Source organism: Onthophagus taurus, chromosome 11, assembly GCF_036711975.1.
Source record: "Onthophagus taurus isolate NC chromosome 11, IU_Otau_3.0, whole genome shotgun sequence".
Lineage (NCBI taxonomy): Eukaryota > Metazoa > Arthropoda > Insecta > Coleoptera > Scarabaeidae > Onthophagus > Onthophagus taurus.
This window is the reverse complement of record NC_091976.1, coordinates 25296506-25311932: the sequence shown is the minus strand read 5'-3', so window position 1 is coordinate 25311932 and position 15427 is coordinate 25296506. Positions and strand designations below refer to the sequence as shown.

Below are 15427 nucleotides of genomic sequence, written 5' to 3'. Positions count from 1 at the left end.
TAACAGATATAAAGGTACGCGTAAAATGAAATATACAAAAGATTTAAAACAAAAATCCCAGACGCTTTGGTTACAGGAATATCCTGGAGCTCATCTTATATACATTTTTTTCTTATTTCAAACCCATAAATTAATAAATAAACTTCCCCCGTGTTAAATCACTCCAAATGGCATCGTTAATTCCAAAATCTCCTCAGATTTCATTAAGTTTTTGAAGTATTTGTCGTCGCCTCTTGATAATTATCACTTTTTAAAACGCTAATTGGAGTCACAATCGTAATTACCTAAGAAAAAAGAAACAATAAAACCACTTTAGATAATTTCAAAGTTATAATCGAAGTGAAAACGCAAATTAATGTAGAGCAGGTTAATATAGATCCTCATTCGATAATAACGACCTTAAAATGTCATATTTAATAGAAGAAAGTATCTAATTGAATCGATATGTTAATTTTAAGAAAACACATTAATTTAATGAGTTTTTACATTTTCATTTCATTCTAAAATTATATAATTTAATTAAAACGAAAGTATAAAGTTTAATCAATAATGTAATAAAATCCTCGTTTAACAAAATAAAATGTGTGCAACGGAGACACATGAAATAACGTGAGAAGTCAATAACGCGTGACAAAGTCGTATAAATCAAACTTTTTCCAAATAGGTCAGCATGGAATTTTAAAACCCGGTCGTAAAGTATCGCAGAAGAGCCCTTCTTGATCTTCAAAATGTCGTAAATCACCCAACTAATGGATCGTGAAAAAGATTTATAATACACGTGCCAAAACAATGTATCAATAAAAGAAATTAAAAAGAAAAAAGTTAAACGTCAACTTGAATAGAAACCGGCTAAATTCGATTACAAATCCCGTTCAGTCTCAATGACCAATAAAGAAGTTGAAAATGTATTGGGGGAAATGGAAAATCTGGAGAGAGTTTGAATTGCGAAGGAGAAGTCTTGATCGATTTTACGATTGCAAACGACCGAAAGCACTAACCTAAGTGGTCGTATCAATATCTCTAGATAAGTATCTTTAGACATTTCTAACTTGTAGATCTAAATCCTAAATACTTGTTTTTACGAATGATAAGACATGTTGTAAATTAAGTAGCTTAGTACAAACTAGATATAAGAAAATATACTAAATTTCTTAGATGTAACTTAAAATAACCTAAAAATAGTTGACTACATTAATGTGATTCAAAAACTGTATTATAATAGGACAGCAAGAAAACCAATTTGAAAGTAGAAGAAAGAGATTAAAAAGAAAAAACAAGGACTGGGAAAAGACTAAAGCAAGAAGGAGAAGAGACTGAGAAAAGGAAGAATGGAATGAGAGGTATACATGGAGGGGAATAGTAAACAAAGGTTGGGAAAAGAGAGAACTGGAACTAGGAACTAAGACTGCAAAGAGACTATAAACGCAAGACAGAGAAGACGAAAGCAAGAAAAATAGTAATAAAAAAAAGAAAAGAAAGGGATTGGACTGAAAAGAGGGAGGCTAGAAACAGAATGACCAGAAGCTGGAATGAAAGAATAGGATTTAATAGAAATTCAATAGATTGAATAGAAAAAAGGGACTGGGCAGAAAGGTGAGAGATTGGAAAAAAACTATGAAGCATGAAACGGACTTCTCTAAGAAGACGAATACGGTAAAGAAAGTTATAATAGAAGAGAGATAATAAACGAAGATTGAGAAATGAAACTGAGAACTTGGCAGGAAAGTTAGAGACTGAAATGAGAACGGCAATAGAAAAAAGAGACTGAACACAGATTGGAAAACTAGCCGGGATGGAGGGAGTCTGGAACGAGACTATAAATACAAGGAGGGTACCAGGCAGAGAAGAGGAAAGCAAAAAAAGGAGATTAGTAATAAAAATGAAAGTGGACAGAGACAGAAAAGAGAAGAACGGGACTGGGCAGAAAAGAGGGAGGCGGGAAAGAGACTGAACAGCAGCTGGAATGAAAGAATAGGGATTAAACAGAAATGTGGAAATCTGAATAGAAACTCAGAATAGAAAAAAAGGAACTGGGCATCAAGGAGGGAGATTGAGAAGAGACTATGTAGCTTGAAACTGACTTCTCTGAGAAGACGAGAAGTGTAAAGAGAGTGATAATAGTGGAGAAAGAAATGGAACTGAGACCTAGGCAGGCAAGAGAGAGATTGAAATGAGAAATTTAATAGCAGAAAGAGACTAAACAGTGATTGGAAAAAGAAAGAGGATACTAGCCGAGCTGGAGGATGCCAGACAGAAAGATAAAGGTAAAAACGAGATTAATAATAAAAGAAATAAAGTGAGTGAACAGAGACTAAAAGAGAATGAAGAGATTTTACAGAAAAGACGGACACTGGAGAGTGACTGAACAGAAAATGGAAGGAGAAGAAAGGAACTGACAGAAAAGACGGAAATTCGAATGAAATGAATAATAGAAGAAAGAGACTTAACGAGGTTGGAGAGAAAAAAGAATACTAGCCAGGATGGAGGAAGACTGAAAAGGCTGTAAACGCAATGAACGGACCTGACAGAGATTATGAAAGCATAAAAGTGATTAGTAACAAAAGAAAGAAAGTGAACAAACATTAAAAAGGGAAGAAAGGAGCCGGACAAAAAACAGGGAAGCTGTAGCCAGATAGAACAGAAGCTAGAATGACAAAAAAGCCGTAGCGTAGAAATGAGAAAAGACTGAATAGAAATTCAAACTGGAAGAAAAGAATTGGGTTGAAAGGAGTGAGAACGGGAAGAAACTATAAAATCAAGAAAGCCGCTAGACAAAGAAAAGAAACACTGGAAAGAGACTTTTAATTGAAGAAAGAAACTGAACCTTAGATTGGAAAAAGAAAGAGGATACTAGCCAGGCTGGAGGAAGACTGGTACGAAACTGTAAATGTAAGGAGAGAATCAGACAGAGAAGAGAAAGGTAAAAACGAGATTATTAATAAAAGAAATAAAGTGAGTGAACAGAGAGTAAAAAGACAATGAAGAGATTGGACAAAAAAGACGGACACTGGAAAGAGACTGAATAGAAGATGGAAGGTGAAGAAAGGAACTGGCAGAAATGTGGGAAATTGGAATGAGATGGCTAATAGAAGAAAGAAACTTAATAGAGGTTGGAAGGAAAAGAGGATACTCCCAGGATGGAGAAAGACTGAAAAGAGGCTGTAAACGCAAGAAGGGAACCAGGCAGAGATTATGAAAGCATAAAAGTGATTAGTAATAAAAGAAAGAAAGTGAACAAGCATTAAAAAGGAAAAACAGGGAAGCTGTAACCAGATAGAACAGAACCTAAAATGACATAAAAGCCGTAGCGTAGAAATAAGAAAAGACTGTATAAATATTCAAAATGGAAGAAAAATACTGGGCTGAAAGGAATGAGAATGGGAAGAAACCACAAAATCGAGAAAGCCGCTAGACAGAGAAAAGACAGACTGGAAGAGACTTTTAATTGAAGAAAGAGAAAGAAAAATTGAAGCAGAACAAAGATTACTAATAATTTAAGGAATAAGCTATGACAGAATCTATGGAAGGCAATCTACTTTGAAATGCCTTCTCTGAGAAAAATTTCTTTGCACTAATTTTCAACATCTACAATTTAGACATCTGTTGAAGACATTCAACACCTAATCGCATTAGACATTACATGATGTTCCTAGACTCCGAAATCTTGAAAGAGAGCAATATTTTTTCTCCCGAAGAAAATTATTTTGCGGTAGAAGAGTGTTTTATAAATAACTACGGGTGTATTTCTCTCCAAATCATTGAAGAGCAGTTGTGGTTAATTACAGAAAATATTATTCCAACAAAATTTCTCTTTGTGTGATATTAAAACTATTATAACTGTATGCAATTATTTAGTCACCTCTATTTCTAAATTTGTATAAAAACCAGCCACCAAAACACAAATTAAAAAAAAAACAAGTATAACAACAAAAAAGTGCAATTGATCTACTTACTATTCTAACCAAATATGTTTTAAAAATTTTCCCAACAAAAACTACTTAAATTACATGAATTTTATACCTGTTTCTTTTCGTTAGAAAGTAATACCTTAGAATGACCAGAATAAGTTTCTATCGTTGCATTCTTTGGGTTAACATAAGAAGAAATTCCCATTAAACCAAATAATGGATGGGGACTGGTTGATTTATTCGTAGTGGTCTCCAAATTATTAACTAAAAAAAATAAATAATAAAATAAAAATAAATTATTTTTTAAACTTACTTCGGTGTGGCCATTCGCTTAAAATCAACCTTAAATTACTATTGTATTCATCCTTTATTTGTTTAGCACTTTTACCACCGATTTTCGGCGGATGACTAAATGCTATTGTTGACTTTGGCGTTGTAACTCTCACCAAAGATTCCGGTGTAACAACGTAAACTTTTTCTTTTTGTGGGGCAACTTCATTGATATTAGATTCTTCCGTAACAATATCTGTACTTTCAATTGGTAATTCTGTGGTAGTCGTAATTTCTTCGGTCGTACTGATTGATATAGTCGTATCATCGATAAGATTAGTTTCGAAATTTTCAAAAGAACTCGTCACTTTATTTTCATTTTGATGAGATCCGGCCGGTTCGTGATCGAAAATTTTCGGCGTTGTGATTTTTTCGTAAGATTTCGTGATGAAAAAGTTTTTAGGAATTTCTTTTGATGTCGATTGATTTTGTGGCGGTGACATTAATTTTTTGAATTCATAGAAATTGTTTCGCGAATATTCCAATGCCGTCCAATCATCAATATTTTTTTGGAAATTTAAAACATCGTATGGTAAAATGTTTTGTTGTTGCTCTTCCTTTTCTTTATTCCTTATGAAGTCTTTTATGTTAATCACTTCGGGTTGGGTGGTGGGGGCTTCGCTATATTTTAACCATTCCGATTCCGTTGTTGGGGGTAAAGTGTACAAGGATAATTTATTTTCGAATTCTTTGACGGGCGATTTTTTTCCTTTCAAAGATAATTTTGTGTAAGGGATTATAATTTGGATTTGATTCGGTTTTGACGTTGTAGTTATTTCTTCCCCAAATCCTAAATTTGTTAACCAAGTTGATGGACCTGGTGTAGGTGGGACCATTGATGAGGAAAGGTACGTTTTTGACACTGCCCAATTCGAATAATCAACGGAAGGGGGTTTTGTGTTTATCTCGATTTCTTTTGGGGGGAGTAATTGGTTTATTTGACTTGGGTGCGCCATAAATTCAGTTACTTTATTGCTAAAAGATGATTCGACATCTTTTTCATGATCCTGCTTAAAGTTTGTGTAAGAAACGTTGTGATTCGAACTTGATGGGTAATTGTCGTAATTATCAACAACGATAGGGTTTTGGCTTAGTTTTAAAGGTGGGCCATATTGATTTGTATTTTCTTTTTGTGTATTTGTTTTGACTTCTTCAATTGGGTTAACAGCAACATCAACGATTGGTGATTGCACTAAATTTATTGGATACTCAACCGAAGAAATATAATTTGCAAGTGGAATACTTGGAATAATTTGAACTTCGTTTTGGTCTATTACATTTTGTTGAGGAATTTGTTGAGTATTCAAAATTTGATTATTTTCAATAATCTCTTTATTATTAACAACTTCGTTTTGTCTGCTTTCTTGTCCATCGACATGGAAATCAACCAAAAAATTTTGTGGGGCTCTTAAAGGCGCCATGGGGTACTGATTTAAATTTGGCAAAGGTAAAGGTAATCTTGGTGCATCAGGTGCATCAAGAATCTCATCGAATTCTTCAAGTTTAAGCAATGGTGTTACCCCAACATCACTTATAGCCGGTGGTGGTGGAAGATACCCCTTCCCATTTTGCACCCCTAAAGCAAATTGGGCGTTTGATCCCGAAATGGGGCTTCCATAACTATCTGAAGGTCCCGGTTTTGGAGGCTCGATAGGAGGAGCTCCATAATTTTGGGGTGGTGGACCATAAACTCCAAATGGAATCTGACTAGTTGGTGGGACCCCATAATTTGTTACAAAACTACTCGGATGAGGCGGTTTCATCCCAATCGGGAAATTATTTCTTGGTTTTTGAACAAAACGAGGAACAAAATGATTTTGGAAAATTGGTGGGCGATTAATGAAATTATTTTGGAGAGGGGGTAAATAGTTTTTATTTGAATGTGGTTTTGGAGGACCATAAATAGGTGGACCTAATTGAGGTGGAGGACCAAGTTGAGGTGGACCTAATTGAGGAGGTGGACCTAATTGAGGAGGAGGACCAAGTTGAGGTGGAGGATTATTTTGTGGTGGAGGTCCAAGTTGAAGAGATGGTCCTAATTGAGGTGATGGTCCAAGTTGAACTGGTGGTCCATATTGGGTTGATGGTGATATTTGTGGGGGTCCATATTGAAGTGGAGGTCCATATTGAGGAGGAGGTACTAATTGCGAAGAATCTAATTGAATCGGTGGTCCATAATTTTTATTGGGTTGAGCGAAATTTTGTGCTGGTGGAATGAGAACTAAATTTTGTGAAATTGGGTTGGGTGGAATTAAATTTCCACCAAAATTATTAGAAGGTGGACCATATTGTTGATGCGGCCCACCGTTACCATTATTAAATGTTGATTGTGGGACGAATCCGATTAAAGTGTTTTGGCCGTAATTTGTTGCAATAGGTATCCATGGTTCCTTATTGCATGGATCGCAGTCTGGTCTGTTTGGATGAATGGGTCTTGGAGGGGCTACGTAAAATGGAACATGATGTCCCGCAACCGCTTTGCTATCTGGAACCGGGGTAATGTTATTTCCGGGAAAAATCCAATTCTTTAACTTTGAAAAAAATGTTTGTTCTTGACCAGATTCGGATTTTTTCAGTATCAATTTGGTCACCTCTTTGTTGTTTTGAGTTTCTTTGAGATCTGTTGATTGTCTAAGTTCGTCCTCGGCAATAACTGCGACTAAAAGCGTCAGTAATATCGAGACCTGAAATAAAATTAATTCAAATTACTTCACTATTAAATCTTATGCAAAATCAGCAAAATCATAAATAATATTGAGAGTTGAAATAAAGAAAGCGACAATTAAATATGCGCACTGTAAACGTCAGCGGAGGAGAGAAGAAAATGCTTTCGAGGAGACGTATAGGACTTCTCTTCGTGTTAACTCTAAAAGGTTTAATTGGGCAGTAAAACCTAAGAAATCAAACACCTGCCTAGAAGAAACAACTTTCAATGAGTGAAATTTTTCAAGTGCAGTTTCTCGTCTTGTACAAGAAAAATATATTGGCTCGTTGACACACATCCGTATATGGTTCTTTAAAACACAAGAAAGAAGTTCAAGGTCGATTCGCCGGAGGTAACTTTATTCAAGATTATTTTTTTATTAACACGTTATTATTTTCTTCGCGTCCGATTGATCGTTTATCCGATTGACATGTTAACCTGAAATTTTTATTTCTATTTAGCTTTTTCAAAACTTTCTCTCTTCTAATTCCACGCCGATACAAAATCAATTCCTTATATCGGGTCGGTTTCTTTTCGATCGGGTTTATTTTTATGGTTTTGAAAGTTTAACAATCGAACTTTGATGTTTAGATACTTCACGAGAAAAGTTTTGCTATCAACTAAGTTGCTTCTAGTGTTTCAAGCTTTACGATAAATACCTGGTTAAATAGCCGTAACAGGTGGCTAAGTGTGCTAATGGTTTTGTACATTTTATGCAAACATGTTACATTCTTGAAGTAAACTTGTTACTAATCTAGATTAGAATTGTTCAAAGATAAATTGTGTTGTTGAAAATAATTATTAAACATAATGATTTAATTAATTACGCGTGGATTTAAAAACCTATAAAAACAATTAGAGCATTATGAGCACCTAAAAAATTAATATACAAAATAAAATCTGATTTTCTAATCGACCTCAAAAAAACAAAACGGAATTTAGACCACAAAGATCTCTACAAACAACTTTTTCTTTAAACACATCAAAGATATATACCAATATCGCTTTTAATAACTTTCTTCTTCGATGCTTTAGTTACATCGATCAGAGCCTCATCTTACAATGTACCACATGGCATATGACCTACTCATAAGTAGCACCAACTCGTTGGATTATCGTCTTCGTTTTCCTAATACCCAAAAGAAAGTGGCCACGATGATATCGAACCGCCTCAGGCCTATATTTGCGCAAAACGATGTTCACGTTTTCACGGGTCGTTAAGATTCCCAATGTACAGGTACGAATCCGGGACACAAGAAGAACCGAATAAATACCCAAGAGAAAATGAAAGAAAGACAATGAAAAAGGCTTTCTCTTCGGAATCTTTTGTAATGGAAAACAAATATAATGAATCAAAAATGATAGGAGTATTTTTTATATGATGTTTTATACGAGTTTGTGCGAACTAGTTTTTGCGATTATTTACAGAGGACGCTTTCCCGGAAATTTAACATTAGCATAGCCTAAATGTCTTTTGATTTCTCTTCTTCACCTTCGCAAGAATTTTAAAAGATCGCACGTTTGAGTCGCTTAATATTCAGGAAACGCATTGAATTGGACAAGTTGTACTACTACCATTCGGTTTTATCGTCTGCATACAAAGTTTTTTTTAACTTAAACTTTCTATTACTGTTCCTTTTCTTCCGGGATTCAACTTTAATCGATCACATCAACTTTAATAAATGAAATTATTACGATTTAAACTTTTTTTCTCGTTTTAAATAATCGGAATATCGCATAAAATGTAAGAACCCACTAATCCCATAAAATAAATTATTTGAAAGTCTCTTTGTGAAGCTTTCACGAGATGTACATTTCCCATACTGTACAAAAGAGGATTGTTCTTTGCGTTCCACTCCCGGCAACAACCTCCTAAACTGATTGAAAAAATTATGCGGAAGAGAATAATAAGAAAATGAACGGAAAAAAAGGGGAGATGAAGAAAGGTGAAAATAAAGAAAAGAAATTTCACTTTATGTTCGTTTTATCATTATTTAGATGATAATAAAGTTAGTGAAAAGATCCGATTTCCGATATTTTAACATTATAATTAAATTAGTTACGCTATATGTTGACCCTGATGTTGGCTTAGTTGCCGAAACCGGTTGGATTGCTTCTACTAAACTCTACTCTCTGTTGTCAACTAGTTGAAATTCTTGTTATATTCTCGATTACCAAGAAGTCATCTTTTCTAACGAATTTCATTTATACATTGAAAGTTATGTAAATATCTGGCCATTTTTTACTAATAATCATTGTAGACCATTATTGTTCACACATAACCAACGTTATATCAATGTTTAACACTTTTTAAAACTGACATGGTGATGTTTGGCCATCTAGGAGCTTCAATTTAATTCCTATGGATTATTATTTTCAGAGAGCCGTCAAAGACAGATGTTATCTAGATACATTGAGGTTAATGCCATGCTATCAAAACCATGACAAAATTACAAATGGGGACCAAACCAACCACTCAGAAAGGAAGAAGTTAGAAATAAGTACATAATAAGGAAGATAGAGAAGAAACGAGATAGAAGTAACAAAAATATAAGACATCAGAAGCAAGGGGGAAGCCAGAAATTTCCAGAAGGGAATGTAAGTACTTATAGAACGTAAAGAAGAAGCGTGTGGCAAAGTTTCATAACTGGAAATTTTAGTGTGTAAGACAAAGCTACCGAAAAAATTTGAATTGTGACTCGACAAGCTGTTCTCAGTTCGAAAACTGAGTTTTTCCATCAAATGGGCAAGATCTTGAAAGATGGAATATGGGATCCATATCAACTGTTGGAAAGACACGTAGAAAAGCAAAAAATAACATGCAAAATTTTGATGGAAAAGCAGAAAAGACAAGGCTTTTTGCATCGTAGGTCCGACCATTCCATAAAGATTTTGTTGTTTTATCTGTAGAGTTTAAAACTTTTTTGAGTTGACACTATGAAAGGTTTTATTGTCCTTAAAAAGATTTTTTTATGGTTAATGTGTTTAGATTGTGTTATAGGACACAGAATGCCTAATTTTACCTAATCATACAACTGAATAGTATTTGACATCTGAAACAATTAATTTTTAATATCATGGAATTTGCTTTGGCCATTACCAACCTCAGCTTAATCAAAATTGTTCGCTTGGTTAAGAAATGGCTTGCGGCCGAGAAATTACAACCTCAATTCAAGACCAATAAATAAATTTTTGAAAAATCACTTAAACCCTCAGGCTAGATCTACTGAATATGATAGACGATATGATAGCCATGAATGAGAACTTTATAGATGCCGCAGAGACAGAATATGAACACAACAACCATGAACCCAACCCATCCAACCCACAGATTCAGGTTTACTCAGGAACTCATAAAAAAAGGTAAGATAAGCTCGAACTTTCTCAAAAATCCTTGCGATACTCAGACATTTTGTGGAAATCCCCTATAAAGAATAATAAATCCGCAGATATCTCTTAAACAGTCTGAAGATTTTTATGAATTTTTAGACATCTTTGGAAATTCTTGGATATTCTAGATATTTCGTAATATCCCGAAAAAATATTCTCAAAATCATGGAAAATCATCTACAAATCATTAAAATCTCTGGAAATGCCTAAAACTGCCAACCAACTCTTACACGTCGTTAAATAACATTAATAAATAAATTAGTTGGAAATTTAGCATCTAGAAATACCTGGATATTCGTAGATATTAATAAATTTGATCCCAGAAAATTCTAACAAATATCAGACATCAAAAGCAAGGAGAAACCCAGATATTACCAGAAAGAAACGTAAAGAAGATATCTGAAAAAATCTCTCGTGATTGATTTCAAAGTTTCAAAACTGGAGATTTTTGTGTGGAAGACAAAGAACAAACATTACCGACAAAATTTGAAGACGAAGAATTGCAAGCATTAGATGACACCCAGACGAACAAGAACAGTTAACCAACAAGCTGGACGTGATTCGACAAGATGTTTGACTCCGTTTAGATCAAATGGGCAAGATCTTGAAAAATGGAATAAGAGACCCATATCAACTGTTGGAACGATACGTGGAGAAACAAAAAACAACATGCGAAATTTTGTTGGAAAAGCAGAAAAACAAAGTTTTTTGCATCGCAAGCTCAAACATGCCATAAAGGTTTTGTTGTTTCATCTATAGAGTTTAAAACTTTTTGAGATTAACCTATGAAAGGTTTTATCGTCTTTAAACAGATTTTTTATGGCTAATGTGTTTAGATTGTGGTATACGACACAGCATGCCTAATTTTGCCTAATCATACAACTGAATGGTGTTTGATATCTGAAAACAATTAATTAATCATGGAATGTGTGTTGGCTATTAACCAACCTCAGCTTAATCAAAAATGCTCACTCGGTTAAGAAATCGTTTGCGGCCGAGAAATTTCAACCTTAATTCAAGACCGATAAATAATAATTTTGTAGAAATCCCCTATAAAGAACAATAAATCCACAGATATCTCTAAAACAGTCCGAAGATTTTGATGAACTTTTAGACATCTTTGGAAATTCTTGGATATTCTAGACATTTCATATAATCCGAAAGAAATATTCTCAAAATCATGGAAAATCTTCTATAAATCGTTAAAATCTCTGGATATGCCTAAGAATCCTTAAAACTTGGTGAGAATTCCTAGGTACCTTTAGACATGACAAGAAATCCTGTAGAAATCCCTTAAAATACCTAAGTCTTTAGATAACCATAACTTTTTTCGTAGTTTACAGTTTTTAAAATTAATTCCAAACATTGTCATGCAATTTAGAGTTTGCTCTAATAATCGATACTAGATTCAACAATACATATTGCAGCGTCGCAGTCGCAAGCAATCTCGTGTAAACTCAGAACGGAGAGTATGAAATTTTGATTTTGTCGTGGTTGCTTGTGGTCGAAGCGCTGCAATTTCCGTTGTTGTCGATATAATAATTATTAAATAGTCCAAAACTAACAGTGATTCCGTAATCAATAATTGAAATACAATGTTTGAAAAAATCATCATTTACTACTAAGAGTAATGAATAATGAAGCAGCCAGAAAGCTAACACTATATTTCCAGAAAGATGGTAATCATTGATTTTGAACTAAAAAAATGTTTATATAATTGATGTAGGTTCAATAATCATATTTATGCCAATATGTAAACTTTGAAGCTTTCAGATATGAAAGACTCGTAAAGACTTAAAGCAAAATCAAAAATGTTTTCAGAAAAATAATACCTTAGCAGAACTATCTAATGGGTCCAAGTAGATTTGGGTAAGTTAAAAAAAGAACACTGAATTTTGATTTAAGTGTTAAATAATAATTAACATAAAGATTCGTTAATTTGCTAATACATAAAAAAAGAAAACGAACCCACATAATTCCAAATTTCTCAATACAATAAGGGTTATGCGAAATCAAAAATTTAAAACGTACCTTCAACACTTTCATAATTACGATAACCCGATGAAAACTTATCCGTTTCTGCAAAGTGACATCTCCAAAAGAAAAAAACCAACTGAATCTTCAGAACGTCCAAAAAAAATCAACACGAATTATAGTCCGTAAAGTTTATTTTTAAAAAAAGAAAAAATCACAATAAAACCGTACACAAAAATATTTATTAAATTTGATTTTAATTAGTTTCGGTTTAATTCGATTTCAAACGTATTCCTCCACTTCTTGCGTATATACACGTGACACTGAATTCTCTACGCGATCCGAAGAAGTGAAATTGCCGGCACGGATGAGGTAAAAAAACAGCGGCGATTCTTGGTGCTCTCTCCTTCCAATTGTGACCGTGTTATACCGGACAACTCACGCAGTTAAGTACCTAAGAGGATGGTCGTGATGGTGGTTTTATACTTTTGACCCATAAACACCACCTCTTCTTTTTTCTTGTACCTGTAACACCACCATCATCAGTATCATCCAAATTTGTCCCCCTCAAACAGGTATAAAATATTCTTATAATGATTTGTTAGAGAATTTTAAAAATATATTTTTTCTTAAACTATACACCACGACAAGAATATCTTAACTTCGTGACTGTTGCAAATCGATTCGTAAAGCTTTAGAGAATTCATTAAACGAAAGCCCATATACCCAAGTTCTTTATTTTCCAGTTTGTAATAAGAGGCGTGATTTGATTAGCTTCTCGTAGCCAATTTCTGTTTAATTCCATTCTTAACGATCGATAAAATTTAAACTCCCCAGACAACAACAATACACCTAAGAAAAGAAAAGAATACAATAAATTAGAAATAAAAAAGCAAAAACGTGCTTCCTTTCTACTTTTAGTTACCTGAATTCTTGCGACCGGTTTTCAATAACGGTCATTTGTGGGGGAGGGTTTTCCGTTTAGATAAAAAAAATTCTTTGTTGGTGATTAACCTGGGGGTTTTAAAAGGTTTAAATTCGTTTGTGTCTATCTATTGTAAGAAACGGAAGCGGAGATTAGAATGCATAAGTAGTTTTAGGTGATTAAATTCTTTTTATTTTTGAGTAAAATTAAAATGTTATTGAACAAAACTAATAGATTCTTAAATACATTAAATCGAAATTCTTTTAATCTTGTTATTTTAAATCTATCGACTCTAAAATAAAAAACATCGTGATAACATGAGTTTGATATAAAAAGCTCAGAAATAAACCATGTGGAAAAAGGAAGTTACGTCTAATCGGAAAAGGACTGGACGTCGCGCCATTATTTCTGTATGTAGGTAAAATAAAGGCGCGACGTCCAGTATGGAACACACTCCAACCGGATTAGACGAAACCCCAGCGAAATCTCCAGGAAAGGTAAAAATAGCACTATTTATTGCTGATTTTGACATCGAGAAGTCCTTAGCAATCAGTACTGTAGGTGTCAAGAGACTTCTCAACCACTTCAAATAACGATGAAGATCTGGGTGTTGTATATGCCATCGTAGATTAGTTACTACATTTAAGTTTTCTACTGGAAAGTCCCTAATTCTAATGACTCGAGTTGTCAGAGAGTTTAAGGGTTATTATTATTACTACTTTTTACCCAACTGCGAAGATAAGAAAACGACCACCTCGATAATTCATTACTACGAAACGGAAAAAAACGATTTAGAATATCTTGTCTTTACCCATAACCTCAATGCAGATAATGCCTTTGTCTGCAATCCAAAGATAGACTCTGTAAAAGCTATTTGGAGAAATAAGAAGGAAATATTTGGCTATAAATGAACTAGATGCTTCACGTCGTTTGGGTTCGGTGCAAATTGAGTGCGAATGAGTTGGGTTTGTCTTAAGTATGTATGAGTTAGATTTGGATTAAGTGTGAATAAACAAGATTTTACTTGGATGATTTGTTGATTTGATTTGATTTGGTTTGGAAGTTAGACCGATTTGAAATTTGAGTTGAGACTGATTTTGGAGAACGCATTCGATACGGCTTTGTTGTGCATGAAATGGGTTGGTATCTGGTTTGAGTGTGAATAAGCGGAGTTTAACTTAGCTTTCGCTTAAACTTATAACACTTGCCCTTGCACTCCGAAGCACAGGTACCCCAATATCCGTATGGATCATTGCAAATGAAAATTCCTTCCATAGCGGAAAATATCAGATTTGTCCAGATTTTGCACTGATATAATCTCAAAACTTCTTCTGCATTCATTGATCTAACGACTGCCTACAACTGTATGGAGAGAAGGCATGATCTGTAAGTTCCTCCGTGTTATCCGACGAGTTAGGTTTAGTTTTATTGAGTTCTGTTTGGTCTCCGAAATCTTTTTTCTCTTTATGCCAATGATCTTAAAAATGTAGCAAGATATCGAGGAAGCAAAGGAAACACATATTTACAAAACGTATGATAGTGTACACAACCTCAAGAGTCTAGAAAACCTTACAATGATTGCAGTTCCAGGGTAGAGGCAATTTTATAACCTATTAAAGAACAGCAAGACTGTAAAACTGTAATAATTTGCTAAAGATGCACACCAAGAACAAATTTTAGATCGCAATTGCTAGAATATGGATTCAATCAAGCAATTTTCAATGGGATTCCATAATCCCATTGAAAATTGTACTATGAGAAGATGAAGGATAAGAGTTGCAAAGCTATTTTGAGGAAATTCCCCTAACTGGATTTGCCGGTCAATATATTCAAGAAAAAGGCAAAAAGCACATGATAGATGAGCTGAATTTTGCTAGTTTGATATGGTTTAGATGAAGGTGTTGAGTATTGGTATGGATATTTTTGAGTAAAATTAGAATGTTATTGAACAAAACTAATAGTTTCTTAAATGCAATTAAATCGAAATTCTTTTAATCTTCTTATTTTAAATCTATCGACCCTACAATAAAAAAGTTCGTGATAAGTCATGTGGGAAAACGAGGTTCCGTTTAATCGGAAAAGATGGTGCTGGTGTGTGTACCAGACTGGACGTCGCGCCTTTATTCCTGTATGTAGGTAAAACAAAGGCGCGACGTCCAGTATGGAACACACTCCAACCGGATTGGACGAAACTCC

General features: G+C 34.1%; 1 protein-coding gene across 2 annotated transcripts; it reads right to left on the bottom strand.

Moving 5' to 3' along the window:
• Positions 1-132: 132 nt before the first annotated feature.
• LOC111413265 (uncharacterized) lies at positions 133-12761 on the bottom strand. 2 transcript variants are annotated; one of them, XM_023044169.2, is made up of 4 exons: positions 12364-12761; positions 4222-6922; positions 4021-4172; positions 133-284 (listed from the first exon to the last, which is right to left on the bottom strand). In XM_023044169.2, exons 1-4 carry the CDS (start codon positions 12376-12378, stop codon positions 204-206), a joined length of 2949 nt encoding a protein of 982 aa, XP_022899937.2. In that variant the 5' UTR covers positions 12379-12761; the 3' UTR covers positions 133-203. The 2 variants fall into 2 exon arrangements, with proteins under 2 accessions (XP_022899937.2, XP_022899938.2); XM_023044170.2 differs by having other exon boundaries at positions 4048-4172.
• Positions 12762-15427: the final 2666 nt, after the last annotated feature.

Bases quoted from the DNA above. Each gene is read 5' to 3' on its own strand.
- LOC111413265 (XM_023044169.2), bottom strand. The intron at 4,173-4,221 runs GTAAGTTTAAAA...TATTTTTTTTAG, and splicing joins AAGCGAATGGCCACACCGAA to TTAATAATTTGGAGACCACT. The intron at 285-4,020 runs GTATAAAATTCA...CTTTTTTCTTAG, and splicing joins TTTCTAACGAAAAGAAACAG to GTAATTACGATTGTGACTCC.